The 27,472-nt window shown below is 54.9% G+C and overlaps 8 protein-coding genes across 8 annotated transcripts; 5 read left to right on the top strand and 3 right to left on the bottom strand.

Moving 5' to 3' along the window:
* Positions 1 to 810: 810 nt before the first annotated feature.
* Positions 811 to 8,022, bottom strand: CCOS01_03132 (myb-like DNA-binding domain-containing protein; the record flags this gene model as incomplete). Its single annotated transcript, XM_060451318.1, has 1 exon — positions 811 to 8,022. The coding sequence occupies one exon, from the start codon at positions 8,020 to 8,022 to the stop codon at positions 811 to 813; it is 7,212 nt and encodes a 2,403-aa protein (XP_060317583.1).
* Positions 8,023 to 9,833: 1,811 nt separating this feature from the next.
* CCOS01_03131 (deoxyhypusine synthase) lies at positions 9,834 to 11,045 on the top strand (the record flags this gene model as incomplete). The annotated part of the gene is made up of 3 exons (XM_060451317.1): positions 9,834 to 10,052; positions 10,105 to 10,902; positions 10,974 to 11,045. 3 exons carry the CDS (start codon positions 9,834 to 9,836, stop codon positions 11,043 to 11,045), a joined length of 1,089 nt encoding a protein of 362 aa, XP_060317582.1.
* Positions 11,046 to 11,400: 355 nt separating this feature from the next.
* On the bottom strand, positions 11,401 to 11,751 carry CCOS01_03130 (uncharacterized protein; the record flags this gene model as incomplete). Its single annotated transcript, XM_060451316.1, has 1 exon — positions 11,401 to 11,751. The coding sequence occupies one exon, from the start codon at positions 11,749 to 11,751 to the stop codon at positions 11,401 to 11,403; it is 351 nt and encodes a 116-aa protein (XP_060317581.1).
* Positions 11,752 to 12,807: 1,056 nt separating this feature from the next.
* CCOS01_03129 (cyclophilin type peptidyl-prolyl cis-trans isomerase/CLD) lies at positions 12,808 to 14,451 on the top strand (the record flags this gene model as incomplete). The annotated part of the gene is made up of 1 exon (XM_060451315.1): positions 12,808 to 14,451. The coding sequence occupies one exon, from the start codon at positions 12,808 to 12,810 to the stop codon at positions 14,449 to 14,451; it is 1,644 nt and encodes a 547-aa protein (XP_060317580.1).
* Positions 14,452 to 16,757: 2,306 nt separating this feature from the next.
* CCOS01_03128 (HSF-type DNA-binding protein) lies at positions 16,758 to 19,106 on the top strand (the record flags this gene model as incomplete). Its single annotated transcript, XM_060451314.1, has 2 exons — positions 16,758 to 17,272; positions 17,363 to 19,106. 2 exons carry the CDS (start codon positions 16,758 to 16,760, stop codon positions 19,104 to 19,106), a joined length of 2,259 nt encoding a protein of 752 aa, XP_060317579.1.
* Positions 19,107 to 20,209: 1,103 nt separating this feature from the next.
* On the top strand, positions 20,210 to 21,563 carry CCOS01_03127 (uncharacterized protein; the record flags this gene model as incomplete). Its single annotated transcript, XM_060451313.1, has 3 exons — positions 20,210 to 20,642; positions 20,793 to 21,055; positions 21,120 to 21,563. The coding sequence occupies 3 exons, from the start codon at positions 20,210 to 20,212 to the stop codon at positions 21,561 to 21,563; spliced, it is 1,140 nt and encodes a 379-aa protein (XP_060317578.1).
* A 1,147-nt stretch (positions 21,564 to 22,710) lies between these two features.
* On the bottom strand, positions 22,711 to 24,687 carry CCOS01_03126 (major facilitator superfamily transporter; the record flags this gene model as incomplete). The annotated part of the gene is made up of 5 exons (XM_060451312.1): positions 22,711 to 22,761; positions 22,839 to 23,966; positions 24,031 to 24,222; positions 24,294 to 24,465; positions 24,533 to 24,687. 5 exons carry the CDS (start codon positions 24,685 to 24,687, stop codon positions 22,711 to 22,713), a joined length of 1,698 nt encoding a protein of 565 aa, XP_060317577.1.
* Positions 24,688 to 25,951: 1,264 nt separating this feature from the next.
* On the top strand, positions 25,952 to 26,586 carry CCOS01_03125 (cyclophilin type peptidyl-prolyl cis-trans isomerase/CLD; the record flags this gene model as incomplete). Its single annotated transcript, XM_060451311.1, has 2 exons — positions 25,952 to 26,029; positions 26,161 to 26,586. The coding sequence occupies 2 exons, from the start codon at positions 25,952 to 25,954 to the stop codon at positions 26,584 to 26,586; spliced, it is 504 nt and encodes a 167-aa protein (XP_060317576.1).
* Between the last annotated feature and the right edge of the window lie 886 nt (positions 26,587 to 27,472).

Here is a 27,472-nt window from a genome sequence, read left to right as displayed (position 1 = left end):
ATGTGGTGGCGACCGATTCTGCGCCATGCATACGTACCTGGACGGGGGAACACGAGTTTTGGGAGGAAACGAATAGCCCTCAATGGTTGGGTATTCTCGTGTCACAGCCAAGGGGCCTGCTGTCGGCGTTTACACGGACGGCCCTGCGGTAATTCGACAGAACATGACATCATCATCACGGCACGGCACGGCAAGGCAAAGGCGTTGGCGGGGGTCTTCCGGGCGAAGAAACACTCGAAAGAGCCGGTAAATTCAGGCTCCTTGTGCATTTTGGCGAAGCACGTTTGGATGGATGTGATTATCATGAGATGACGAAACTTGGACGAGGAGGCGATGTGTGTGTCTTGAGTTGAGTTGCCAAGGAGAGGGAGACTTTTTATTCGAAGTTGTACATATTACTCACGAATAAGAGACGTAAAGAGACAAGCAACTCGGGAGGTTGGATGATGAATCGAGGAGTACTCCCATTTGCAACATGCACTCGAAGTGAGCGTAGACTTCATTCATCCTTGCCAGGGACGAAAAGCGGCGATATAAAACAGCCAAGGTAAGACGCATTCTGAATGAATGAAATTGCCATTGAAGTAAAAAAAAAAAAAGTCTCCTGCTTTATGCGTTGAAACACTATGAATACACGTCCGCCCCTTGCCCCCAAACATTCCTGCATCTGCGTTTCCTTATGGTTTCCGGTCTCTAATCCAGACCATAAAACACACCATACACCAATCATCCCCCCGTAGTTAAAGTCTTCTCTTTTTTTGTTGGTTCTTTGATACATGCTTGATAAGAAGTGGAGTCGGATACACGCCTCTATCGGCCATATCGATCAGGTTGTCTCCCATAGCCATCTTGTGGACGCAGTTGACCGCGCTGGAGCATCTCCTGATGTTGTATCTCCCGAGGATCCCGAGGATCTCGGGGGTCGCGGCTCATTTCGCGCATTTGCATCTCTCTAGGATCCGGAGGGTAAGGTCCCGGAGGCGGGCCACGTGAATCGTATCCTACGGGCGTGTAGCTCCGGGGTGGCATCTGGTCCCGGGGATCTCTAGGCGCGGGCGTCGATGCATACCGCGGCGGGTACGCCTGTTGACCTTGAGGCGGCATTGGCTCTGGTGCGCGGGAGACGGGCGGGTAGCGACCTTGCATTGGGTGTTGGTGCTGAGGCGGGATCTGACCGTACATGGCCGAACCTCTCTCGTCTCGCATCGACATGTGGTGCCCCGGCGGCGGTTGTTGTTGTTGCTGTTGAGGTGGTCCGGAAGCCCAGGATTGTTGCGGCATGGCCGAGCCCGTCGGAGGTGCCTTTTGCGCCGACATATGCGGAGAGGCCCAGTTTTGAGGAGGAGGTGCCTGCTGAGGTTGCTTAGCGGGCTGCGCATGTGACGCCGGTGGCCATGAAGACTGCTGCTGCGGCGGTTGCGGCTGGCCCATGACGTGTCCCTGAGGTCCAGGAGCCCATGCCGATTCCCTGCCTTGTGGGGGGAGCGTTTCGCGTCTGGAAGCCGACTGATGTACGGCGTACTGAGGCGGTGGCGAGCCAGCATGGGAAGCAGGTGCACCGTACGCAGGGTACGTAGTCTGAGGTTGATAAGGATCTCTGGGGTCCCTGGGGTCACGCGGATCACGAGGATCACGAGACTGGGGCTGCGGCGGATAAGGCTGCGCTACCTGAGGAGAGTTCGTCGCTGGAGGCTGGTGGTACTGATGGCGGTAGTAGTCCCTCTCGACGGCTTGCGCCGCATCATGAGGAGATGCAATGGCTGATCTCGGGGCGCTCATGTGCTGCGATTGGGGCGAGGCAGTGTAAGTCGGCTTCAGAGGAGGCATCGCAGAAGCTGAGGGAGCATTCCGGCCATAGGGATAAGCTGCCTGAGGAGGCTCCCGCTCTGGCCGTAGGGGAGTCGGCACCGGCGCGGCAACAGGTACTCTAGACATGCTTTGTGGTGGCGGCGTCGGGGATGGCTTGATTTGGGCCATGTCATTAACACGCTTGGGCTGAGGCGGGGGTGTAGGAGCGGCAGCAGCGGCAGCCGCTGGTGGGTCGTCGTTGAGCAACGACATGATGTTGGATCTCCTGTTCTCCGAAGCTGACGAGCGAGGCGGGGGCGCGGCCGCTGCTGGCGGCGGCTGTTGCTGCTGGGGAGGAGTGCCATAAGAGTCCATATGGGTGGGCATAGGTCGTTGAGCTGCAATGGGCCTTTGGCCAGGGGGTGTTGAGACAGACGGCTGAGGGTCACCCAAGAGTCGTCCACCTGGCTGAGGCATTGGCTGGCCGTAGCCTTGCGGGACTGGGGTAGCCGTTGCCCGCGGCGGCTCGGCAGGCTGTCTCGCCACAGGTGGTTCAGATCGAGGAGGCGGCACGTTGCGCACCGGTTGCTGACCATAAGAGAATGGCTCGTAATGATGCTGCGGCGGTGTCATCTCAGGCTCCTGCTTGAGGCGGGAACGTTCGGCCGGGCGTAGGTGTTCCTTGGCTTGTGCCTCGATCTTCTGCCTCTCCATCTGTTGCCTCTCCATTTGCTGTCGCTCAGCTTGCTGGCGCTCGATCTGCTGCCTCTCCATCTGCTGTCGCTCGATCTGCTGCCTTTCGATAGCTTCTCTCTCGAGCTGTTGGCGTTCGAATTGCTGTTGCTCGATGCGCTGGCGCTCAATCTGCTGGCGCTCAATCTGCTGCCTCTCAAGCTGTTGACGCTCCATCTGTTGCCTCTCGATTTGTTGCCTCTCGATTTGTTGCCTCTCGATTTGTTGCCTCTCAATTTGCTGCCTTTCCAGTTGCTGTCGCTCGACCTGCTGTTGCTCTATACGCTGCCGCTCAAGCTGTTGTCTCTCCAACTGCTGTCTCTCAACTTGCTGCTGCTGCTCAATGGCTTGTCTCTCCATCTCACGTCGCCTCTCGGCCTGTTGTCGGTCAACCAGCGGGTCAGGCTGCACAGACTGCACAGGTTGTGCGGCAGCCAAAGGCCGCTGCTGAGCGGGCTCGGTGACTGGGGCCGCAGGTGGCTTTTGCGAGATCCTGACTGGTTGAGGGGGTTGGGTCGACTCTCGTTCTCTCTCCTGGAAGCCAAAGGCCTGCTGAGGAGGTGCTCGGGGTGGACGAGCAACCGGCGACCCTGACTGTGATACTGGCTGGGCAGCTGGTTGTTGCTGAGCAGGGACTGGCGCCTGTTGAGGAGCTTGAGGAGGGGCCTGGGTGGCAACCACGGCAGGCGGAGGAGCTTGAGCAAGGGGCTGTGGCGGTTGCGGTTGCTGTTGCTGTTGCGCTGCCGGCGTCGGTGGTGCCGGCGTAATCGGCATCGCAAAGCGACCAAAGGGTGGTGCTCCAGGTTGTTGGACGGGAGGCTCGACCTTTGTCACAGGAGGCTCGCTCGGCGGTTCGGATGCAGTCGTCGGGGCGGGAGTGGCAGGCGCGGAAGCAAGGGGTCGATGTGACGAAGCCCCAGGCGTTGAATCGTATTTCTTGCGTCCACCGACAGTGGGCGGTGGTGGATCTGGTAGCTTCTCACCTCTGCTTCGTTTCGCGTCAGCCTCGGCAGCGAATTGCTCCCACTCAGTCTTGCCCTGGTCTCTCTGTCTGACGAAGTAGTTCTTGACCATGACAGCTGTCTTCGAACCCATATGGCCCGCAATAGCTACCCAGTCAGTACCGAAAGACTTGAGTAGCCCAGGGAAATCATTTGCTTCAGACACACTCCAGTAGCTGGACGCCTGACTGGGGGCACGACGTTCGGTTTGCGGCTGAGCAATATCGAAAGTCGCAACAGTCGGTTGCGCGGGAGGTGGTGGTGGCTCGGGCCGTAGTGATGGAGGCGCCATGACTTCGGATATCGGTGAAGGGGTGATGGGAACAGGGCGCTCCTGAACAACCAGAGGGGCCTGTTGTTGTTGAATTGGAATCAGAGGAGGCTGAACGCCGGTAACCGGGGCCTCGAATTGCGAGGGCAGACGATTCTCCATAGGCACAGGCGGAGGCGGCTGGAACTCAGTGTTCTGAACTCTAGAGTTCGAGCGAGATCTTCCTTTGCCTGTAGCGGGCGTGGGTGCTGCTGCAAGAGTCTGCTGAGATTTAGGCGCCTTCGGCTCCTTGTCTTTGGCTGCCCTCCGTCCGCGCTTCCTACCGTCGACCTTTTCGGGATCAGCCTTGGCTCCGCGCCGGCCGGGTGTACCGGCTGGTGTGGCGTTGTCGGAATCCGTGGGCGGTTGCTCGAAGCCCCATGTCGGGGCAGCAGCACGACGTGGACGTCTCCTTTCTCCGTTTTCGCCGTTCTCTTGGTTCTCCTCTCCCTCATTTTCGGCGTTGCCCAGCTCCGAGACAAGCGCGCTTGAGCGGGTCTTACCTCTACCCTTCTTTCTACGCTTGGGTTGCTTTCTAAGCTTCTCCTTGAGGTTGAGATCCTTCTTCATCAGATAGTAGTACTGAATACAGGTACCGAAGTTGCGCTTAGGTACGTTTTCAGCGACGACTCCCCATTGCTTCGGGTTCGTGAGATATCTCTTCTCGAAGAGGTCTGCTTCTTCGGGGGTGAAGTTGTTGATTGGCGGCATAATCTGCCAGGCAGGTACAAGCTTCTCCACAGGCGTGAAACCGGTGGTGTCCTTGAAGAATTCGTTGTCCCGGTCCTCCTGTCTCCAGTACATCTCGGGAATGACGGCTTCTTTCTCACTGCGATACTTCTCTTGCATGGCGCGTTGTTCCCTCTCTTTCCGTTCTTCGTCTTCCCTCATGGATGCTTGCAAAACTCTCTCTAGGTCTCGTTCGCTCGCATACCTTCTGCCAGCTCCCCTACCTTCGGGTTTAAGTTCCGGGGGAGGAGGAATAGGAATATGTTTCTCGGGTGTCGGCAGACAGCTGATAAAGGTTTCTCGGCTTTTGACCGCGATTGGGTCGCTCGAGACTGTAAAATCGAGGTACTTGATGTAGTTCTCGGCGTAATCCTTGCGAGCCTCCCCTTGTCCAGTCATCTTCTCCAGGGAGATCTTGTCAAGCTGCTGCAGAATGAAATCGTCGACCATCGAATCTGACTCGAGAGACTGTAAGAAATCCCGGTCCCGGCTCCAAGGGCGGCAGCTGTAATCGGGTAAACTGTCGAGAGGGGGCGTCGTGGAGAACTGTCGGATCTTATCGATGAGCATCACGTCGGGGTCCTCAGATTCGGTAGAGTTGTCGTCGTCATCGTCCATTTGCGAGGGCGTGCTGGGCAGACCCTTATCGCCTTCGATCGTTTCCATTGGCACACTCGACGGTTGGAGCAGAAGGTGCTGGCCGTTCATGACCGGCTCCCTGGGTTCCTCGCGTTCGACCACCGGCTCCAATGGGGCTTTCTCGGGCTCAAATGCGTCTTCCATAGCAACATCCACATCCTTTGCCGGCTCGGATGGTTGAGGGAGAGAGGGTGCCAGTAGAACCGAGGCAGGCTCGTCGATATCCATTTCCTCTGTCTTGGGCTGCGGCTCATTCGAGGCAGGGACCATGGGCGCTTCTTGAGCCATTTCGACAACAGGTTCAGCCAGTTTCGCAGCAGGCTTCTCAGAGTTCTCCTTGGCGGAACCGTCTGTGGATTCCTCGGCATCATTGACAACTTTCTCGGCGATTGGCTCCAGGGGCTTATCAACGGGCTTTTCGGCGGGCTTCTCAACGACTGTTGTTGGCTCTGGCTCTGGCTCCTTCTCGGGTTCTTGCTCAGTCACCTTAGGCGCTGTCGCCACGACTTCTTTCTCCACTTCCTTCTCTAATTCCTTGTCTGCCTCCTTTTCGATGAGAGGCTCTTCGGGCTTCTTCTCAACCTCGGGCTCCTCCGACTTCGGTGCGAACACAGCAACGGAGATTGGCTCGGGTACCACAGCAGACTCCTTTGGTGATGATTTGGCTTGCTGAACTGGGCTCGAGATCTTGGGCGTCTTTTCGCGCTGCTCCACAACCGGTGACTTAATCGGGGTAGCTTCTTTCGGAGGTTCGATGACGTCGGGGATCGGCCCAAGCATATCCACAAGACTCTCTGGCTCGGTGACAAGCGCTACCAATGCTTCGTGCGAGACTGCAGCGTAGCGAGCGATGATTCTGTCCGGAGTACTGTCGGCTGCGTCCTGTAATCTCTGCAATTCGGCCTCTTCCTTTGCGATTTCCATGGCGAAATACTCTCCGTAATCTTCGTCGTCATCGGATTCGGACGTCTGTTCGGAGACAGGCGCCGAGGGTTCCTGGGGCGGGAGAAGAAATCGAACTCGCGGCACAGACATACGGCTCACCTTTGTAGGCTTTACAAGCTTGGGCGGCTCCTTCGTCTCTTCCTCGTCCTCGTCCACTAAGCCCTCATCGCTGTCGTCTTTGTCGGCTGTGTCGAACTTCTCTTCCCGCCGTGGAGGGTTCCGACGCTCCTGATATCCATGATTATCGGTTCCTACCATGACAATGTCCCTTGAATCATCCGGATATTCTATATCTCGATCCATGGAGCCTCTGGCAGAATAGCTGTCTCTTTCGGATTTGATGACAATTTCGCCAGGTTCCGGAAGGTTAAGTGACTTGACCGAACCTTCATTGGCGGAATTGTGAGAGTCGGCCTTCGCATCACTACTGCGTGGACGCCGGTCGTTGTCGCCTTGTTCTGCTGGTACGCTTTCATGACGGAAAGGTACCGGGCGTTGCTGTTGCGCAAAGCTCTGCGACCTCATAATCTTGGGCGACTCGGGGGGGCCCTTCTTCCCCAGTGCTGGATTTATCCATTGCTTACTCGAGGGCCGTTGCTGTTTCTGTTGTTGAGCACGAGGGCCAGAGGGGATAGGCGGGCTGCCCTCTACAAGGTTCATCTTTGCTGGACCGGTAGGGGGTGCCGGGAAATCCCCGCCGCTACCTCCGCCGCCGTGTCCGGCAGAAACAGGTCGTTCGGAGTTGAAGGCTCTGGGGGCTGTGGGTGGCAGTTTGCCGGTGCCGCCAATGATGGGCGATCCGTCTGCCGGGCCGTTTCGACTAGGGACAGTGCCGAAAGCGGGTGCTGAAGGGGCGAGCGGGGGCGGAGATACGTCCTTGGTGTTTGGCGACTGTGCTTGGGAAGACATGCCTCTGTCTCGTTCTCGGTCGACCTTTGGTCTAAGCAACTCGCGGTCTCGGGGATCACGGGGTTCGTCTCGAGGGTCTCTGCGAATTTCAGGATCAACCCATCGGTCGCCACGGTCGCGGTCGTCCCTATCGCGGCCCCATCGCCCTTCCTGAGAGCGACTGCGAGGTCCGAAGCGATCGCGGTCGTCGTAGAAACCAGCTCTTCCTCCCCTTCCTCTCTCCCATCCTCCGCGTCCCCGATCTCTGCCTCCTCTAAAACCACCTCGACCCATGCCGAAGGGGGGGTCAGAGTTGGACGAGCCAGCGGAAGGTGGGCCACCGTCCCTTGAGCCGCGCCTAGATCGTTCGGCATCGACGCCTAATGGAGGATCTCTATCGCGGAAATCTCGCTGTGGTGGTGAGCGCCCTCTACCAGGCGAGCGTGGGCGTCCTCGATAGCTCTCTCTATCCCGTCGATCCCAGTCCCGTTCGCGTTCACGACTTCTCTCGTCTCGATAAGGCCCATCGCGTCGGTCTCTGAAATCGATATCGCGGTCCCGTCCGCGATCTCTGCTGTCATCGCGAACCCATCCGCGGCCACGGCCACCTCTGCCACGTCCTCTGAAGTCACCAGCATAGCCGCCGCCTCTGGGTCCACTGGGAGGATCTAAAAGCGCCTTAGGCCCCCGTGGCGGGTCACGGGGTAGGTTGTCGCGAAACGAATCTCTGTTGTTGGTAAATGCTGAAGTGTTGGAGCGCGCCTCGGCGGATGATCGGCGGCGGTCGCCATCACTGTACTGGGATGCGCGTTCGTAACGATCGGGTGAGCGGTCGCGAGGCGATCTGGAGCGACGGTCGCCGCGATCTCCCCCGTCATACCTCGAGGAATATCTCGAAGCCCTATAAAGATCGTGATTAGCATGAAGGGGTCGCTCGAGAGGCCGCCTCGCATCCACAGGACGCCTGTTGTGGTCAAAGGGCGGTCGCATCTGGTGGTCGGGAGGGTCTAGGGGTTTGGCTCGATTTGCGTCGAGCGCGATGGCTTGTCCAGGTCGGGCATGCGGGTTGTGGGAATTTTGATGGAAGACTCGAAGAAGTCGGAGATTTAGGTTTGTTGCATCGTCTACTCACATCGCACTAGGCCGGGCGACAGCCCTTAAAGTTGCCTATGATAAAGGTCCAATACCATATGTGTCTGGATTGGGACGTGGAACCAGAGAACCTTGGTTGTCGTGGGTCGATGGAAGACTTTTGGTCCTTGGAGTGGTCGGGTCCCAACCTCGGATAAGCGTCAGGACGGGCGCTGGTCAGGAGGTGAGAGAGGTAGCGTAGCGGGCACGGCGGGGAGTGGGTGCATCCGACAGCGGGTCGTTATTGTGTGTGTTTGCGTATGGCTTTGCACTGGGTAATGATGTACGGGTGGATGACGGCACGTTGATTGTGTGTGGACGGTGTCCCGTTGGCAGCGATGCTCGTAGGCGAAGGTTGGTGTGTCGTCGTGATGAAGCGCGGAGATGCGACACTTGGGCACTTTGGCGAGCAATCGTGTGATGTTGAAGGATTGAAGACGGGACCCCAGCGGGCAGTAGGTACGAACGGTACTGGACGGCCACGGCCACGGCCACGTTCGGGGCAGCCTGCAAAATACGGTTCGCGTGCAGTGGCGCTTAGTTCCAGGTTTGGCACTGGGCTGAATTGGATCTCAAATTCGCTGGGGGCAGCGCCAGCCTTTTACCGCCAACACGCGCTAGACTCTTTCAGGTTTCTAGCGGGACCCACGGCAGTTCGAGCCTGAGGGTGTTGTCTTTGGCCCTGCCTTCCATCCAATGCCTGCCCGAATTTGAGGTGCCTTGTGCTTGTCTTCCTGTCTGCTGCTTGTCTCCGAAATCTCAATTTCCCGGTCAGTTTCCAAGAGATGCGGTACGTACCCTTCAAATGTTTGTCATGGAACCTTGGTACCTTATGGAAACCTCTCCCGCCCCGTCCACGGCCCAGCTGGAAGTGTCCACAGACAAACCTCAAGAGTCCACTGAGGTAGTCACCAAATCCACATCATCTCGAGGAAGGTACCTTGCACTTTGTACCACATCCACCGATGAGCCTCCCGTCTTTTGTGCAATTCGAAATCATCATGTCTTCTTCCACGTCTCTATCCAGGCACGCATTGAATGGATACCCAACCAGCATCACTTCACACGCACCAAAAGTCATCGACCACACACACTCCAGGTCCGTCCGTCGCCGTGTCGCTTTACCATTAGACGACCCGACCTGCATGGGTGGGCACTCACAATTCGAGGTGGGTCCCTGTGCGCGCGCGCCGTGGCAGACCCTGCCGCCTGGTACTCCACCTTTCCGTCAAAATTCTTTGCAGAGTGGAGTCCGTCTTTTCTAAACATCACGGCCGTGGAGTCATCCCATGCCCGCCCGGATGGAGCCATTCTGAAGTGTGTACCTGTGTGTGTGGATGGTCACTTTTTTTTTCCACGCCAGCTCCAATATCCCGTCAGAGTTCCTCGTTCCCTGATTGCTAAGAACGAAAAAGAGTACGGATAGAGACACCCTGTTTATTTATTTTTTGGGTTGAAACAGTCACAGGGTTCTTGTCTGATAGCCATCCACAATTCTCCGCGGTTCGTGTTCCCACTATTTACTATAGATCGCCACTCCCCTCACTGGTATGTACCTTTGTTCGGTGGGCTTGAGACAATCTCACTTTTGAGATCCCTCACATTTGCAACTCAACTGCAACCTGATTTCGGTGTGCCTCCCTCATTCGTTCATTTACAGAAATTATATCATGGCATCTCAAGAGAACCCCAACGCCCCGCCGGCGGCAGCAACCGATGCGGTCCTTGTCGTCTCGGAAGAAATGCCCGAAGGCGCACAGAAAGTCGAGGAGTTGGACTTTGACGACATCAAGGGTCCAATCACCGCCGAGAGTCTCTACAATGGCATGAGATTCATGGGTTTCCAAGCCTCGTCTCTGACCGAGTCCATCCGGATCATCAATGACATGGTGAGCCGCCACCTCTATTGCTCCCACGTGTGAGACGACACCCTGCTGACAGGCGGGTTGCGACTTCAAGAGGGCCTGGAGAGACCCAGAAACCGGCGACAAGACCACCATCTTCCTAGGCTACACCTCCAACATGATCTCCTCCGGCATGCGAGGCGTCTTCCGGTGGTTGGTCAAACACAAGCACGTCTCCGCCATCGTCACCACCGCCGGCGGCATCGAGGAGGACTTTATCAAGTGCCTGGGCGACACCTACATGTCGTCCTTTAGCGCCGACGGCGAAGGCCTACGCAAAAAGGGACAGAACAGAATCGGCAACCTTGTCGTCCCGAACTCGAACTACCGCGCCTTTGAGGACTGGGTCGTGCCCATCTTTGACAAGATGTACGAGGAGCAGGAAGCCAGCAAGGGCACCGACGACGAGATCAACTGGACGCCCTCCAAGATGATCCACCGCCTCGGCAAGGAGATCAACGACGAGCGCTCCGTCTACTACTGGGCGTGGAAGAACGACATCCCCGTCTTCTGCCCTGCGCTCACGGACGGGAGCCTGGGCGATATGCTGTACTTCCACACCTTCAAGACCTCGCCTGGCCAGCTCAAGTGCGACATCGTCGAGGATATCCGAAAGATCAACACTATCTCGGTGCGCGCCAAGAGGGCAGGTATGATTATCCTAGGTGGCGGCGTCATTAAGCATCACATTGCGAACGCTTGCCTAATGCGCAACGGCGCCGAGTCGGCCGTGTACATCAACACTGGCCAGGAGTTTGACGGAAGTGATGCGGGCGCCAGGCCGGATGAGGCCGTTTCCTGGGGAAAGATCAAGATTGGCGCCGATGCCGTCAAGGTATGTCACCACGAGCACTTGGTTTGGAGAAGGTTGTGTATTTCCATTGCTAACACATATAATGCGTCTAGGTCTATGCGGACGCCACTTTGGTATTCCCATTCATTGTCGCAAATACTTTTGCCAAAGACAAATCATCATAGACACAACAAGTGGGAAAAGAAAAGAAACAAAAATTCCATTGCACACCCAAGAGCCGCCACATATTGTTCCTGGGACCGGGCTTCTTACAATACTGACTCCCATTCAGGTGACTCTGATCTAATATGCCCCTGAACTTCCGTCTCCTCGCAATCTGATCCACAGGATTCAGCATCAGGACCAGGGCAGCAGCACGGGGCATCACGCTCATCCGGAGCTAGTGAGTCGCCGCATTCCTGGCACATCCAAGACTTTGAGTGCCGTGGGCACCGAGGGCAGATACAACAAGGCTTTCTGTTGGTAGACTGACGGTTAACATCCTTCTTTTTCTGGTATACCTTGCAAGAAGGGCGAAACTTACTCTTCCCCTACCTCTTCAGGACCCGAAGTATCGTCTTCCGGGGCGCTCTCCGTCGCCTGCGAGTCGTGTGGATCCTCATCGGCCACGCCACTAGGGTGATCATCACTCTGACTCTGACCTGTCGGCGGCGGCGACGAGACAAGGTCGCTACTCTCCGAGGGCCCCGAGGTAAATACTGTAGCCGCCGCGATGCTGCTGCTAGGCGGCGTATGGCTTCCTTCTTCCCTGCAGTTGCTCTCGGGGAAGTATCCAAGGCCTTGCTGTGAATGTGTCCTTTGATATATGTGCTCGGGAAGCGAAGAGAGGTTGTCGGCAGCCCTCGTCTTTGAGAGGGCGATTTCAGGCATGTGAGCAAGTGTGTCTGCGCAATTCAATGACTCTGCCCGCCGTATGGATGAACCCGTCTGGAAAGGCATTTCTCTATGTGATATGCTGCTTGAAGTTGTTTATTGTATGAAGTCGCAATGAAGTGGGAGTGCTGCTACTTCTGACTCGCATATACAGAGGCGAATACCAGGGGTCCGCCAAATAGTGTAGAGGGAAGAAGTCGGCTTTTTCTCAGAGTGTGGTGGTGTATCGGAGACGAGGTGCAAGCAAATTCAACCCGTTACAATTTCTCAAAGACCGGCAGCCGATATACAGCTCAGGCCATCCACTATGGCTTCTCTGATTTAGGTTCTACTGTAACGTGGGCGAGATAAATCCTACTGACCTTGCTAGGTAGGTGATTTCTTCGGGGAGTCTACGCATTGTGCCGTGCGTGTAGGATATACGTTGTGGAGGAGGTCGATGTGTAAAGACTAGGCGAATTGTTTGATGCAAATACTCTTCATTGACTCTCTCAGCTTCTTCAATTTATTCTTATAGATATTACAGGACATAGATCAAACATATATAGAGGTAGATAAAGCGGGAGAAAAAGAGGTCATCAATGGGGAATTGAACAAAAGGTTAGGTTGAGTGAGGCTCAAGGACTTTCGGGTTGATACTATGACATCCCCCTCATACCTCTCGGCCATGTTCCCCCGACCTCTTATGGTGAGAAAGGAGACAGCCAGGCCTAAGTACCTTGCACATTATTAGGGAGTATTCAGATGGGATAATTTTGAGATATGATGCAGCCTAGCGGGAGGCACTTACACGATGTGAAGGGTGCGGCAGGTAGAACCGACAGAATGGTACCGAATCAGATGACGTCCCGACGAAGCTGCACGTGACCTTATCGATAAACCATCCAACGCTACCTCGCCGACGACGACCTAGAAACTTTCGAAGGTTGCAGCTGCATCCACCCACTTGTCCCACGCACCTCTCCCTCTCCCATGTTAACCTCTCTCTTTCACCCCGATCCTACCCAGAATTCCAACAATTAACTCGACAGAGCGTTGCCACGGCCGGCCAAGATGTCGGCCATCTACAACCTTGAACCGCAGCCGACTGCGTCCGTCATCCTCCACACCACCCTAGGCGATATATCTGTCGAGCTCTTTGCCAAGCAAACACCACTCACCTGCCGAAACTTCCTCCAGCTTGCCCTCGATGGCTACTACGACAACACAATCTTCCACAGGCTCGTGCCGGGCTTCATTCTCCAGGGCGGTGACCCAACGGGGACCGGCAATGGCGGCGAGTCCATCTACGATGGCGGCGCATTCAGCGGCGAGCTGGACCCCTGGCCAATGGATGAGCGACGCGGTCTCAACGCCGGTCCGACGGGCATCGGATTCAAGGACGAGTTTCACTCACGGCTGAAATGGAACCGGCGCGGGCAGCTGGGCATGGCGAACGAAAGTCGTCCTGATACGAACGGCAGCCAGTTCTTCTTCACACTCGATCAGGCAGACGAACTCAATAACAAGAACACGCTGTTCGGGCGGGTAGCTGGCGACACGATATACAATTTAGCGAAGATGGGCGAGGGGGAAGTCACTCCAGGCACGGACCGGCCGACGTACCCTGTCAAGATTACAAACGTGGAGATTCTCGTCAACCCCTTCGATGATATGGTGAAGAGGTCAAGGGTTGCGACCCAGGCACCCAAGACTGTGGTCATTGAAAAGAAAAAGAAGAGGAAAGGCGGGAAACAGCTCTTGAGCTTCGGGGACGACGAGGGCGATGCCGAGGAGGTTCCGGTTTTGAAGAAGACCAAGTTCGACACGAGAATAGTAATGGATGTGGATGAGGAAGAGGAACCGGCCGTGAAGAAGTCGACCAAGTCTAAATCGAAAGGCAAGGCAAAGGTGGAAGCGCCGGAACCTCCGCCACGAGACGAGCCAGAGCCCGAACCCGCTGAGGAGAAGCGGACGGCACCGCCAAAGGAAATGCCATCAGAGAAGAAGAGCGCCATTCCTATCCGACTTCAGGATTCTCCGTCGCCAGAGCCTGAGGTTCGCGACACCAAGACGGCTCTCGAGAAGACAAATGAGGAGATTGCCGCTCTTAAGGCCTCGATGAAGCGGAGCTTTCATTCCGAACCGGTCAAGGAGACCAAGAAATCTGCACTGGAAAGCATGATTCCCGAGACGTCAATCCGGGGGAGGAGGAGAAGGCCCGGCGGTAACACGACTAGCCGTGAAGACCAACAAGCTCTCGATTTCTTGAAAGCTTTCAAGTCGAAGTTGGATCAGGCGCCGCCGGAGGAGGCTCCGGAGAAGGGAGACGGACCCACCTCTGCAGCCGAGGAGGGGGAGCGCAAGGAGGACAAGGTGGCCGACGAGGAAGCGGAACTTTGTGATCTTCACTTTATTGCCGATTGCCAGAGTTGCAAGGCGTGGGATCAGGCCGCCAAGGAAGACAGCGACGACGAGGGGTGGATGTCACGGGCGCTCAGCTTTAAAGCGGATAAGCTGGGTAAGGATCTCAGCTATCGCAAAAAGGCTGAGGAGGAGCTGGTGGTGATTGATCCCAGGGAAAAGGCCAGGACACTGCAAGAGGAGAAGAAGGCATCGCGAGAGGCCCGGAGCGGAAACTCCGGACGGGAATGGGATCAGGCACGGAATGCAAAGATGGCCAGAGCTTCGGCTCTTGCGGGCAGAGGTGCAAGGTAGTTTTTCTGAGAAAATATCAGGGTATCTGTAGGTACCCTCGACAGGAACAAGGGTTTTGAATGCGACTCTGTAGGGCGGGACAATGATGGGCCAGTTAAAACCAATGATACCCCTGAAATTCGAAGCAAAGATGCGAGAATCAAAGTTTTGGAGAGCCGTTGGTAGTTATTTGTTCCCACGATGCTATTCAGACGACGAAAAATTGGCAGTTGGGGAATGGGCCGTGCTTGAAGAGCTGAGATCGAAGAATAAGCTAGGAATCGGAGTAAAATGACGTTGGTAAGGTACCTTACCTTGAAGAGTGTACGGATAAGGGGCCAGCTCCCCGCCTGGTCCCCACACGCGTCATCGAGATGACCTCGAGGGAGACGGCGGGAAACGCCGAGGAGGAAAGCGGCAGTTCGGCCGAGCCCAGAACCCTTGTTATACTGTATTTGGTAAATATGGGTGGGAAGTGCAAATATTGCATTCGGAAGATGCTATGAGAATTGATGCTTTGACAGCTGGTGCCAGGATGGCGGGGTGTTTTATTGTTCACCTCAGTTTTGAGTATGATGATATGTACTCCGTAGGTACCGCTGCCAATGGGCTCCAACACATTTCCTTTCACAGGTGACATCGTGACAGTGTCGGTGAGGATCGAGATGAGGGTGATTGCTGATTGGGCCGGACGATCTGTCCCGTGTTCAAGGGACCTCATCCTGACCCGTCCGTCCCAGTCGAGGACCCCCGAACGACCACGGTTCCCGTTATGAATTGGTGTTTGGATGGGGCTCCTTGACGGTCCCAGGCCCCGGTGGCCGGTGGCCGGTGGTGGGCTGGTGCTTGCAGTTCTTCTTCCTTCAGGGGTCTCCACTCGGGTGACGGGGTCTTCTGCGTAAACTCTGAGCCTCTGGATCCTCAGTTTCTCGTGGTCTCAGTCCCGCATGGCTGATAATGATAATACAACAACGATATTGTTCCCCCGGCCCAGACACCAGGCAGCTTCAGATCTGACCTTAATTCTTCTAGACTCTTTGAGCCTGCGGTCCCTTCTTACTCGGACAAGAAACGGCCTTGTTATACTTCCTTCAACCCTCTTTTTTTTTTTCTTTTTTGTGAGGTGCATGTCACGAACTGGTCTCAATTGCTACCTAAGCACACGCACATACCTAACTTGGAGAGACAACCCCTTCTCATCCAATTATCCTCTTTTAAAACATTCACATTAACCCACAGTACACGACGTGGTAGCGACATCATCCCCCCCACCACGCACCTTGGAAGAGGACGAAGGAAAAAAAAAAAAGGTGAGAGACGCGCTACGTCTGCAGCAGCCAGCCAGCAAACTGCAGTCAGCAGCAACACCGCCGCCATCAACGTGCAACGACCAAAGCACACAACCTTGGACCGTCAAGTCGAGCCAAGCACCAAACCCGCTGACGCCTGACGCCTCACCGTAAGGTACCGTCATCTGAATGTGCCTTACCTAACACAGCGAACACTCACCTTTTTTTTTCCTTACCAGAAAAAAAGAAGCGGTAACCTCTGCTATCATTCAGAGCTTTCGCAGCATCCTCCGCGACCGAGACAATCGCACCCTTGCGCCGAAACCCAAGCCCGACCTATCGCGACAAGGGCTTCTTTGCCGGCCCATGGTTGGAATTGTTGTTGTCGGCTTTTTTCTTCTTTCCTCTCTCACACAATAGACTTCCTTTGCGAAAGCTTCTCCAACAGCTTTTGGCGATTGACTCAGGCTTCCCCCTCCTCCAGCCTGCCCTTTCAGCACTTTGGACATAGAGAGAGAGGTCCCCCCCCCCAGGCATCACGACCCAACGACCGACCCCAAACGTATATAGAACCACGAGATCCGTATCCTCATTTCACCATCCTTCTTTCAGTCACCGCGCTTTTCCACGCCCGACGACTTTTCGGCTTCTCGCAGACCGTGGGAGTTTTTTGCGCATGCGACAGGCGATTATCCGATTAGTCTGTACTATCCCGACCGATCCATCCGCCGCCGCTGCCGCTGCTCTTCGCTTCTCGACACCGCTGTGAAAAAGCAAAACGAGGAGGTGGTTTTTTCCTGGCTTGCTCTCGGCGACTACTGGTACACAGGCTGCCTACAGCTTTCAACCCGCAACCCACCAAACGCGGCCGCCGCGAAAAGATTCAAACGACCCTCACCGAAGCAGGCGACCCCCGCGTCAGCCTATCACGTCCGCCTCAAAGGCGCCGCATCAGCCGGCGACCTGGCCGATTGAACTCTCCCAACGGGCCACACAACTCGTCTTCGCCCGAACCAACAAACCCCCCAACGAAGGCGCATGCACATTCCCATGTCTTCGAACCCTCGAAAGCGACCAGCGCCAGGAACGATACCCACCATGCCGATGCCACAGGTCGGACAGTCATTCCCCAGCCCGCCTGGCGATCAGTTCTTGCGATGGGGAGGGGCAGCGGACGCTGCTACGGGCCTTGTGGACGGAACAGGGGCCCAGGCCGTCAACTCGTACGGCCTCGTCCCCGGTCAGCAGCAGCAACAGCAGCAGCAGACGCCGCAGCAATTCGTGCAGCCCACACCAAGCCCCAACAATGCCGTCGCGCGGAGGCAGATGAACAGAGCACTCGTCCCGACAGGTGCGAGGCAAAACTTCGACTCGTCCAGCGACCCTTGGTCCTTTGTCGGCGAAGACTCTGCGCTCCTGCAGCAGCAACAAGCAAACGGAAACATGGCCGAGACCGACAACGTCGAAATCCTGGAGGAGATGGCTCGCAAAGCCATGAGGGAGGCGCAGCAGAAGCGGAAGCAGATTCCACCGTTTGTGCAGAAGCTGAGCAGGTAAGCTAGGTTCCCGTACCTCCAAAGTGACGAGAAGGCGTATTTTGTTGGCAGTAGGTTTTTTCTTGTACCCATACTAATGATACACAGTTTCCTCGACGACGATAAGAATTCTGAGCTCATTCGGTGGTCGGAGAAGGGCGACTCATTCATCGTCCTCGACGAGGATGAATTCGCGAAGAAGCTAATTCCCGACCTGTTCAAGCACAACAACTATGCTTCCTTTGTACGACAGCTCAACATGTACGGCTTCCACAAGCGGGTCGGCTTGTCGGATAACTCGATGCGTGCAAGCGAACGGAAGAACAAGAGCCCAAGCGAGTACTCGAATCCCTTCTTCCGACGAGGGCACCCGAACCTGCTCTGGCTCATTAACAAACCAAAGAGCGGTAACAAGGGCAAAAAGGGCGCCAAGAATGCAGAAGTCGAGGGTGACAGCGAGGAGGATGCCGTCAACATTGACGACGGCGTGACACAGGGCTTTAGTACCGCCAGTGCACCCGCCAGCAAAGCTCTGCCACCCTCGGGCGACATGCCGATACAGAAGAAGGAGATGACGTTGATTCGGGAAGAGTTGGCCAAGGTGCGCGAGCAGCAGAGGATGATCATGACGGCGATCCAGCGGATCCAGCAAGACAACACGGCGTTATATCAGCAGGCTGTCGTCTTCCAGAGCCAGCACGACCGTCATCAAAACTCCATCAACGCCATCCTGAACTTCTTGGCCAACGTGTTTAGAAAGACACTCGAGGACCAAGCGGGCCCCCAGAGCGTAAACGACCTTCTCGCGAGCATCATTCCGAACGGCAACAGCTCTAGCTCGGTACCTCAGGGAAGCGTCGTGGACCTGGGCGACTACGTGCAAGCACAAACCTCGGCAGGAAACAACATCAATATCCCAAAGCGCCGGCAAGCGTTGCTGCCGCCCATTCCCAACGGTCGCGCGAATACGGTATCGCCGTCACCAGCTAGCGGCTCCGCGACGCCTCAGCCGTACAACCGCGAGATGGGCACCGTCACAGAACTGTTTGACACATCGCCCGGCGACCACACATCACCAACCAACTATCTAGCCCAAGAGCTCGAGTCGAATCCCCATGAGAGCATGATGAAGATTATCCACGACACAAATGCTAACAACTCATCTGGCATCGATCTCCCCCACGTCGTCAACAACACCCCCGCCACAATGAGTAACGACCAACGGAACAAGATGCTGAACGCCATGGCCGGTCGATCGTCCGTTACACCCTCAACCAACGCTCCACAGTCCTCCAAGCCTTCAATGTCCGCCTCACCCAATCCGCCAGCTCCCTCCGTGACCGCTACTCCCGATACACCGCCGCCCATGCCCGCCGCCCCCGGTCTCTCCCTCTCGCCCATCATGGGCTCCGCCGCGCCGCCACCTTCACTACAGCAAATCAACTTCAACCAAGAGGACCTCGCCGCGCTACACCGGATGCAGGAGGAGCAAGCCGCGAAGCTGGACCACCTCTCCAGCATGCTCGGACCGCTCAGCCCTTCGGGTCGCATACCCGGCATCGACGAGAACGGCAACGTGAACGGCTACTTTGACGGCGACCTCGACATTGACCAGTTCCTGAACCCGGACGCGTTCCAGGGCGACAACGCGTACCCTGGCGTCAACTTCAACGGTGACGGGAACGACTTCAACTTTACCCTCGACGGCTCGGGTCCCCAAAACGGAGGGGGCAACAACAACAACGTCAATGGCACACCGAGCTCCACCGGGACTGAAGAGGTTCCGCGGGATAGCTTCGATGGGATCACTGACAGCCCCGATCGCGGTAACAAACGCAGACGTGTGGGTTAATGATGGATGCATGACTTAAAGGGGGGCTTCCTTCACTGGTTAACCTCCTTCTCACGACTTTCTTTTTAGCAGCACCATAGGTGGTGTAACGGTCTTGATCATCAAATTATCCGAGGATGAGAAGAATGCCGCAGAGGGCGTCTCTCTGTTCTTCTTCTTCTCTATGGAAGGCGGCGGTTTTCTTCGGAGTAACTCGTGCGTGGACAAAAAAGAGCATGATATCCAAAAATTGCTTATTGCTTTCTCCCTGTGTCTCTCACACTCCCTTTTTGTCCCACCTTCCCCCCCGTTTTCTGAACTGGCTCGGGAAAGTAGGGACTGGATGGAATGGGACGGGACGGGTGTGTGTGTGTGGTCTCGCTTCGGGGAAAGAACTCGAGATTTTTTTTCCCTCTCCCCTTTCGGCGGGCGACTGGGGTTTGTGATTTGAGGTCGCAAAGGTGGCAAAGTATTTTGGTTTTAGGAATTTGAAAGCTACGATTGAGCGAAATTCCTAGGATGGATGGGATGGGATGGGATGGTTCTTCTTTTCTGTAAGGTAGAATAGAAACTTCGCCGCTTACGGGTGTGGTGGTGATCTCAATGCTACCCTTGATGAACAAGTAAATAATTACCTTGACGTACGACGGTGGCAGGGTTGAAGTTGATTTACAGATGTTATGGTGAGGGTTGGCCCTTTACCGTAGGGGGCAAGGGAAGCGGTTCTCATGATGTCCTTCCGATTTGCACCAGAGGCACTAGGGGTTCTTGTCGCATTCACATAGTGTCTACCACGTTCATACTTACTACAGATCTTATTAGACCTGTCAGATCCCATCCAGTATTGGTCTTGGCATTGCGGGCAAAGTGGTATTGAAGAACGTGTGGTTGATCTTGTCTGCTCCGGATACCTTGGAGCTACCATCGGGGGCTTTACCCATTCCTTGGTACAACCTCTTTGATGCCTGGAAGGAGCTTGGATAGTCCTTTTGAACCGGGCTTCGGTGTCGATCACTCATCGTCCCTCGAATACGTGCGAGCGAGTAAGCAGTGTCGAGAGAAGTCTGTGATTGAAATGGCATCTGGTCATTGCCGACATATGGTTTTGCGCGAAGCCTTCACACATGGTCAAGTTTGCGGGAAACAATCTTGCCAGTCTCGATGGAAACGAGAATGGAATCTATCCCATCTACTCGTCAAATCCAAATTCAGAGACGGCATGGTCGAAGGCTCTTAGTGCTGCTGAGGTCTCTTCGGACAATGACTTGAGTCATACTATCTTCTTCACATCGAAGACTTTCCCTATAGGGGAGCGTTACCCAAACTTTGCGGACTTCACCGACGTTCGAGGCTTGCTTGCCGGTGTCAGGGTCGAATCGATGGACAGAGACATTAACAAGAGCATCCTGAAGATCACGGAGGCGATCTGTGAGACCGGCACGACAGAAGTGGCATTACGCGACACGGATCGCGCACAAGGTCCTCGACGGCTTTCCCGACATGGACAGGAAGCCGAGCGTCATCTTGACATCGGCCCATGCCATCACGAGACGATGGGTAGATGACATTGCCAGAATGCATCCTGGATGGATGACCATCACCGATCGTGGCGACACTTCAGACAACATCAAAGTCCTGAAAAAAAAAAGGATGATTGGGTTGACAATTGGCTGTCAATGCTTCAATGGGTGTGGTCCAAGCGGATAGATGACGAGGGCAACGACCCCCGCAGAGTCATCTTGATCATGCCCTACAGGTCATGGGCGAGGAAGACTCTGATGACCAAAGAAGAGAATGACAAAGTAACATACTCTTCGTCCTTCGCCTCGCAAAGCCGTGGCTTTGAGGTCTTGATCTGCGATGAGGCTCATCGTCTCAAGGAGCGATCAACGGTATCGTTCAAGGCCGTGTCTCTGATCGCAGCGAGCAGAGTTCTACTCACCACCACGCCTTGTCTAAATGACCCCAAGGTGTATGTCTCCAATCTCCGCCATGTTTCACTCCAGCACACTGTCTAATCAGTAATTCATTTAGGATTATCTGGCACTTGCCGAAATCATTTGGACTTGCCGGCACCAAATCCTCGACCAAGAGGAGCGAGACTTCCTTCTCGAGTTGGAGAAGAAGGGTTATGGACAGTTCGCAAATACCGTCAAGTCCTTCTGTCAAGATGAGAACACTCACCGGACTCTGCGAAGTCTCGCTTCGAAGCCCGAGATAGTGAAGGCTTTGATTCACAACTCGACCGAGAAGCAGAGCTGGGAGGCTGGGTTCCATCATTTCAGCTCAGTTGCTATCCTGCGCCGATCAGCTAGCTCCGCAATCTTCCGAATGAAAGGCAAAGAACATCCCGTCAGCTTAACATCCGTTTTGCCTCAATTGAGACCATCGTCCGTCTCCATTGACTTCGAGACGGAACTCAAGTCTAAAATAGAATACAGCATGCTGCATTTGTATACGGAAGTTACTTTTGACTGAATGTTTCTAGTGATCTGGACTGGTGCTGACCTGATTCACCAGTGAATTGATTTTGGATCACGAGCAATGGTTGAAGCGAAATGGTTGAAGCGAAATGGTCCCCAAAGCAAGATTCCACCTCCAACCAGCAGCCATTACTGGGGTCTGGAACAAGTTGCAAGCAGTTGGCCGGCGTTTCAACTCTCTCTCAGGCTCAGGAATGTTGGATCAAGCGCCCTGAGCACCAACGTTGAAAAAATGAGACGAGCAAAGATTAACCTTACCGACCTCAGCCCGCTGGTAATGGAAACTTATGATCCACGCCCAGTTAATATTCGGGGCACTTGAGTGGTTTACAGGCACTTGTTGGTGTACATGGCTGTGAAATGTGTCCTTGAAAGGTCTCGGACAGTGCAGTCCCGTCAAGTTTCAGCAGGAAGACATCAGTTTATTCGCGCAGAAGGTCAAGTCGCATTCTGGAGGAAAGAAACTGCCACCGGCGGGCCACTGGACTACCGAGGGTAGAGATCTTTACCTTTCCCCAAGAGGAAGAGCGTCACTTTTTTCGTGTCCGCGGCATTGAAAGAACTTTCGATCTCAGAGTTGATCAAGAACGCCTAGACTGGCAGCGTTCAATTATCGAGACAGCCTTGAAGTCCGTTGAGCACATGGCGAGACGCAAGCACCATGACCGTCAACCTCAGCTCTCTCGAGATCCAGCTACACAGGATCATCTCGAAAGTCTATCCCGAGCGGAACTCGATAGATCGATAGCGATGGACCCTACTGAGACCGAGGAAACGTTGCGGCGCAGTCGTTGCTGGCGGCATTATCATCTTCGGGCTAGGCTTGGGTGCTTTTATAGCAGTCCCCGTCAGTTTGCCTTACACCACCACCACCACCACCAAGTACCCCCCCCCCCCCCTTTCCCCTGGCCATTTTATTCCATGTTACATCCTGCACCGTGACATCAACAAAGTGAATACGTCCATGACACGTTAAAGAAAATTTTTTACAGAAAGGAATTTGAGGTTCCAAAGGGAAGCAGGTGTAAGCCAGTTCAAGACGAAATGAACAACTGACATCTAATCCACGCTTTATGTGCTCCAAGTAGGTACATACATCAGCAAACCCAAGCAAACACCCTTATGCCTATCTGACCAGTATCTCACATTCCTTTTCTTGCGTAGCTGCTCTGTTTTCTAAGCTTGGCTCCCCTCTGCAATAGCTGTTAGTCGAAAGCGTTCATAGTATATACGCAGGGAAGGTATTGTAGAGAAAGGGGTTCATCCTTACCATGTACAAGATATACGGCAAAGGCACAAACGCAACAGCGAAAATGGCCAAAATCATACTCGACCCGAGCACGTCGAACCGGTAATACATGGGCGGGATGAACAGCGGGAACGTAGCCCCGCACACGGCATTGAACAGCTCATTCCCAGCCAAGACGGAACTGACGTGATCCGGGTACGACTCGGCGAGGTAATTCAGAATCGAAATGTACAGCAGCAACCCACCGGCCGTAAACAGCGACGACCCGACAATGGGAACCAGGTAACTTATCTCAGGCCGCGCCGTCCACCCGAACCAGACTAGGCTGGCCGGGATGAAGAGGCAGCCGACCATGGCTGGGTGGAGGTGCTTCTCCGGCTCGATGTTGCCGTCGCGATCAAACTGCGGCTCGATGCGTTTGCGGTAGTACAGGAAGAACGGCGGGATGGTGAGCAGGACGCCGACGATGAGACCTAGCAGCGCGATGCCCTGTTTGCCCGTGCCAAAGTGATATACTTCCCCGTAGGCTGACGGCAGGGCCTCGAACCAGATGTACATCAGCCCGTAGGCGAAGGCACTATACATGTTCAGAAAGAAGACGGCCGGCTCGGTGAGGACCAAGGTGAAGGGCCGGACGAGGTGTGCTTTAAAGACTTCCGTGCCGGCGGTGTAATCCGCGCGCAGCTGCGCCTCGCAGACGAAACCCGGGTCGCCCGTCACTTTCCGCAAACGCATGGCCCGTCGATACAAGATGTTATCGGCGCTCGTCTCTGGCAAGAAGAAGATGAGCACGACGAGAATCCAGGCGGCTAACCAAGACACGATCCAAGCGGACCAGGTCCAGCCCTTGAGCTCGACGGCGAAGCCGCCGACGATGGGCCCGAGAGTGGGACCGGAGATTCCGATGAGACAAAAAGAAGCCATGGCGTAGGTGTGTTTGCGGGAGACGAACATGTCTTCCAGGATGCCGGCGGCGGAGCCGAGGACGGGGGAGCCGAAGAAGCCCGCGAGGAAGCGGAAGCCGAGGAGCATGCCGATGGAAGTGGCGAGGGCGATGGGGATCTGGGCGAGGCCGAAGATTGTGAGGGCGGGTATGTAGATTTGATTGCGGCCGATCTGGGGAATCTCGGAGAGGGGGCTCCAGACCATCTTTGCGTTCTTGTCAGTATAGGTAAGGTAGATGAGAATAAGGGGTAATCGAGTATAGACTCACCGGTCCAAGACCGTAGCCCAGGACAAAGACTGTAAGTCCTAGGAGGGCGACGACCTCCGAGACGCCGAATTGCTGGCGGACGCCGTGGGTGCCGACGGTGTAGATTGATGCGCCTGCGTAGACGGCGATGACGAGGAGGCAGATGTGGAAGCTGACGATGGCTTTCTTCATGACGGACCAGTTTCTCGGGTTCTGTGGTATTGGACCCTTAGCTACGATGTCCAAAAGGTGAGAGTGAAAAAGGGGATTGCGATCTTTGTTACCTCTGGGTCATTTGGCAAGAACTCGACGAGATGGAGACCTCTTCTATTCTCGATGCCATACTTTTCCCACGTCGTACGGCTGATTGTTTGATTGCCCGGGATCTCGCTATCTGACTTCTCAGAGTCTAGTGAAAATGCTCGAACTTCGGTGTGTCTTGAAGCGTATGAGAGTCTTCAGTTCGAGATAGACCGCGTGTTAGTATACCGCCTTTGCTCTTACATGTGAACTTGTAACTCACCCCGAGCCTGACCGATCATAGCCATTTTCCGTGTATCTCTGACGGATCAAGGGGTGTCTCTCGTCAAAGTATTGGAACGCCGGATGCCTGGCCCTGGTGACGGCTCGTATGACGTGCCATGCCCAGGTGTCTCGAACGATCTCGTTGAAGGTCATGTTGTGGAGTTCGGATCCAGGGTTCGATTGGTGTGAACCTGGAACAAGACTCGTTTGCTAGGAATTCAACGACAGGTCGATCCTCTATATGAAAATAATGAGAGTGAACAGTAACGAATTCGAGTCGGTGGTCCGTCAAGTTTCAACTTTCTGAATTGTCGAGATGACCGTCATCGTCCTAAGCAACGAATAATGCAAGATTTCTTCTTTCTTGATAGTCCAAAGATTGTAGATGGCCGCGGGCTGCCGACACAAACGCACTGATTTTCGCCTCCTTGTCGAGAAGACGTGAAGTTGTGGGAGCCGTTGGGAACTCGTTTCGCTGTCCTCCGGGGGGAGGCACACGGCCCCCCCTCCTCTACTTGCCCGGATACGTTCAGCGTGAAACTTTGCAAACTGAGTTGCGCAAATGTGGTAAGTCGGAGAGGTGTGGCATGGCTGAGCGGTAGGGGCTGGACCCAAGGTAATGAACAATGCACTTCCTATAGCGGTCAATTGGTTCGAGCATCCTCCCAGACTTCCGGGCGGCGCGTTCCCGGCTCGAGTTCCCACTCATTTTTCGTCCCGTCCGGTCCCGCGGACTGGTCCACCTACCCGTATGGGGCCGTGTGCATCCCTCCCCCCGGCGACCCTGGCCAGTACTTGGCCTGGGCCGGGATTGTTTCTATGCATTTGACGTCATTGAAACAAATTGATCTAATCATCGTACAGTTAGAGCGAGGAAGACATTGACGGGGTGACTGTCGCTGAGCAGTGTATAGGTGTTCAACATATCAAGTAAGTAGGTATGCCAGAAGCTCTCGAAACTATCTAGCAATCATGTTGCTCACTGTCAAGCTGAACTCAACATTCTTGGATATATTTCGCCATTATCTCAAATGCTGTACTTGATTTCGTGTTCTCAAGGTTGGTACAAGACAGGAAAGTCTCGTCGAGGCAAACAACCTTGTATCAACTGAAGTTGAAATCAAAGCGTTCGCAACAGAGGTATGAGTTGACTGTCACTCGTTAAGTGGGGGGCGGCTTTCATGCGCGCACCTACTGGTAAGTACCTTGGTCGGCGGCAGCAGCTTGAGTCGGCACCCGGAGCTCAATGCACCGATGCCGGGGGGCCCAATGAAGTGGTCCACCACATAACTTTAAACATGCAGTCGCATACATCCAGCATGTATCCAGCTGGGAGCCAGCTTTGCGCCGTCAACAACACCAGACGACCACACAACAATTCGACTTCGCGATCGAGACCACCAGACAAATCTCCAACATGTCCGTCACATTACATACGAATCTCGGCGACCTGAAGATCGAAGTCTTCTGCGAGAGCGTACCAAAAACAGCAGAGGTAAAAAGGACCCCTTCCCAATCATCCCAAGACTTTCCCTTCGAATCCCACCCGCGGCCGTTCACCCACCACCCTCAATCGTATCGCGCGACACTCTACCCAACGGACGACTGACCAACCCCCTCTCACAGAACTTCCTCGCCCTCTGCGCATCACACTACTACGACGCCTCCCCCTTCCACCGCCTCATCCCAAAATTCATGGCCCAGACCGGCGGGCCGGCGCACCCGTCGCCCCCGGACAACCCAAAGGGCGGCCGCTCCATCTGGGGCGGCGTCTTCGAGGACGAGATCCGGCCGGCCCTCAAGCACGGCGCGCGCGGCGTCGTGTCCATGGCCAATAAGGGGCCCGGCACGAACGGCTCGCAGTTTTTTGTCCTGTTTGACAAGGCGCCGCACCTGGACGGGCTCAACACCGTCTTTGGGCGGATCATCGGGGACGATAGCACCGTCACGCTGGGCAAGATTGAGGCGGTCGAGGTGGATCGGAAGAATCGGCCCAAGGAGCCGGTCGTGATTGAGAGGGTTACTGTCCATGCGAATCCGCTTGCTGGGTGAGAATGGGGATGATCCGTTGGAGGTCGTGAGGGACTATGAGGAAGGGAGGTTTCGTGGATGGCTCCGCGGGTGGGAGAAAGGATGGATGTGAGGGAAGAATTCCCTGAAAAGCTATGATACCCGTACGTCAAAACGGTTCAAGACTGTCCTGACGGCACACAATGTTTAAATGAAAAGAAAGGCTTGCTTCATCTAACCCTTGCCCAGCCGGCTGAGTGTAACTGTTGTATCCTACCAAGCAATGGTGTGGTGTTTCAAGCCATGTTCAAGCCGTGGGAGGCGTGAGGATGTGGAGAGACCAGACCGTGGCGTTGGTACTTGCGAGTCTCCTGTGTTCGTCCGTGTCGCTCTGATCACGATGCCTCTAAGAGGTTCCCCTAGAGTCTCTATAATATCATTCTCCAAGAGGAGACTTTCGTCAATGATGTTAGAACTTGGCGCCCAAAGCGGTTGGTCTCCATGGCAAGGAAAGCGAGGCTTTCGCTAGAAACTTTGTAACTTCGTGCCCCATCTGATTCCAGGTAACAAGGGAAGACATCGGAACACAGCTTCTAGGGAAGAAAAAGGCCCCCATGAAAGCGCGAGAAGACGCGCTGGGTGCGAAAGCAATGTGTCTTCAATTCATAATGAATACAAACCGTTCTCAGCTTTCTGGCAGATCGGACCAGCCATACAAAACTCTCCGTTCAACTTAGCTTAAACGTAATATAGGTTCCCTACCTATCTCATCACATCAAGCATCAATCCACACAACATCAGTAGAAAAGACATTAGTACTTAGGCAAAAATATGAAGAATGAAGTTTCATAATTCGCCTTCGCTCTAAGCTACCATGGCAAAAATCTGCGAGGCACACCTACACAGCCAATTCAGGGCTAGGTATACA

Source organism: Colletotrichum costaricense (assembly GCF_030867565.1).
Source record: "Colletotrichum costaricense strain IMI 309622 chromosome Unknown Scaffold_3.1, whole genome shotgun sequence".
NCBI lineage: Eukaryota > Fungi > Ascomycota > Sordariomycetes > Glomerellales > Glomerellaceae > Colletotrichum > Colletotrichum costaricense.
The sequence above is the reverse complement of the archived record's forward strand: the minus strand, read 5'-3'. Positions and strand labels throughout refer to the sequence as shown.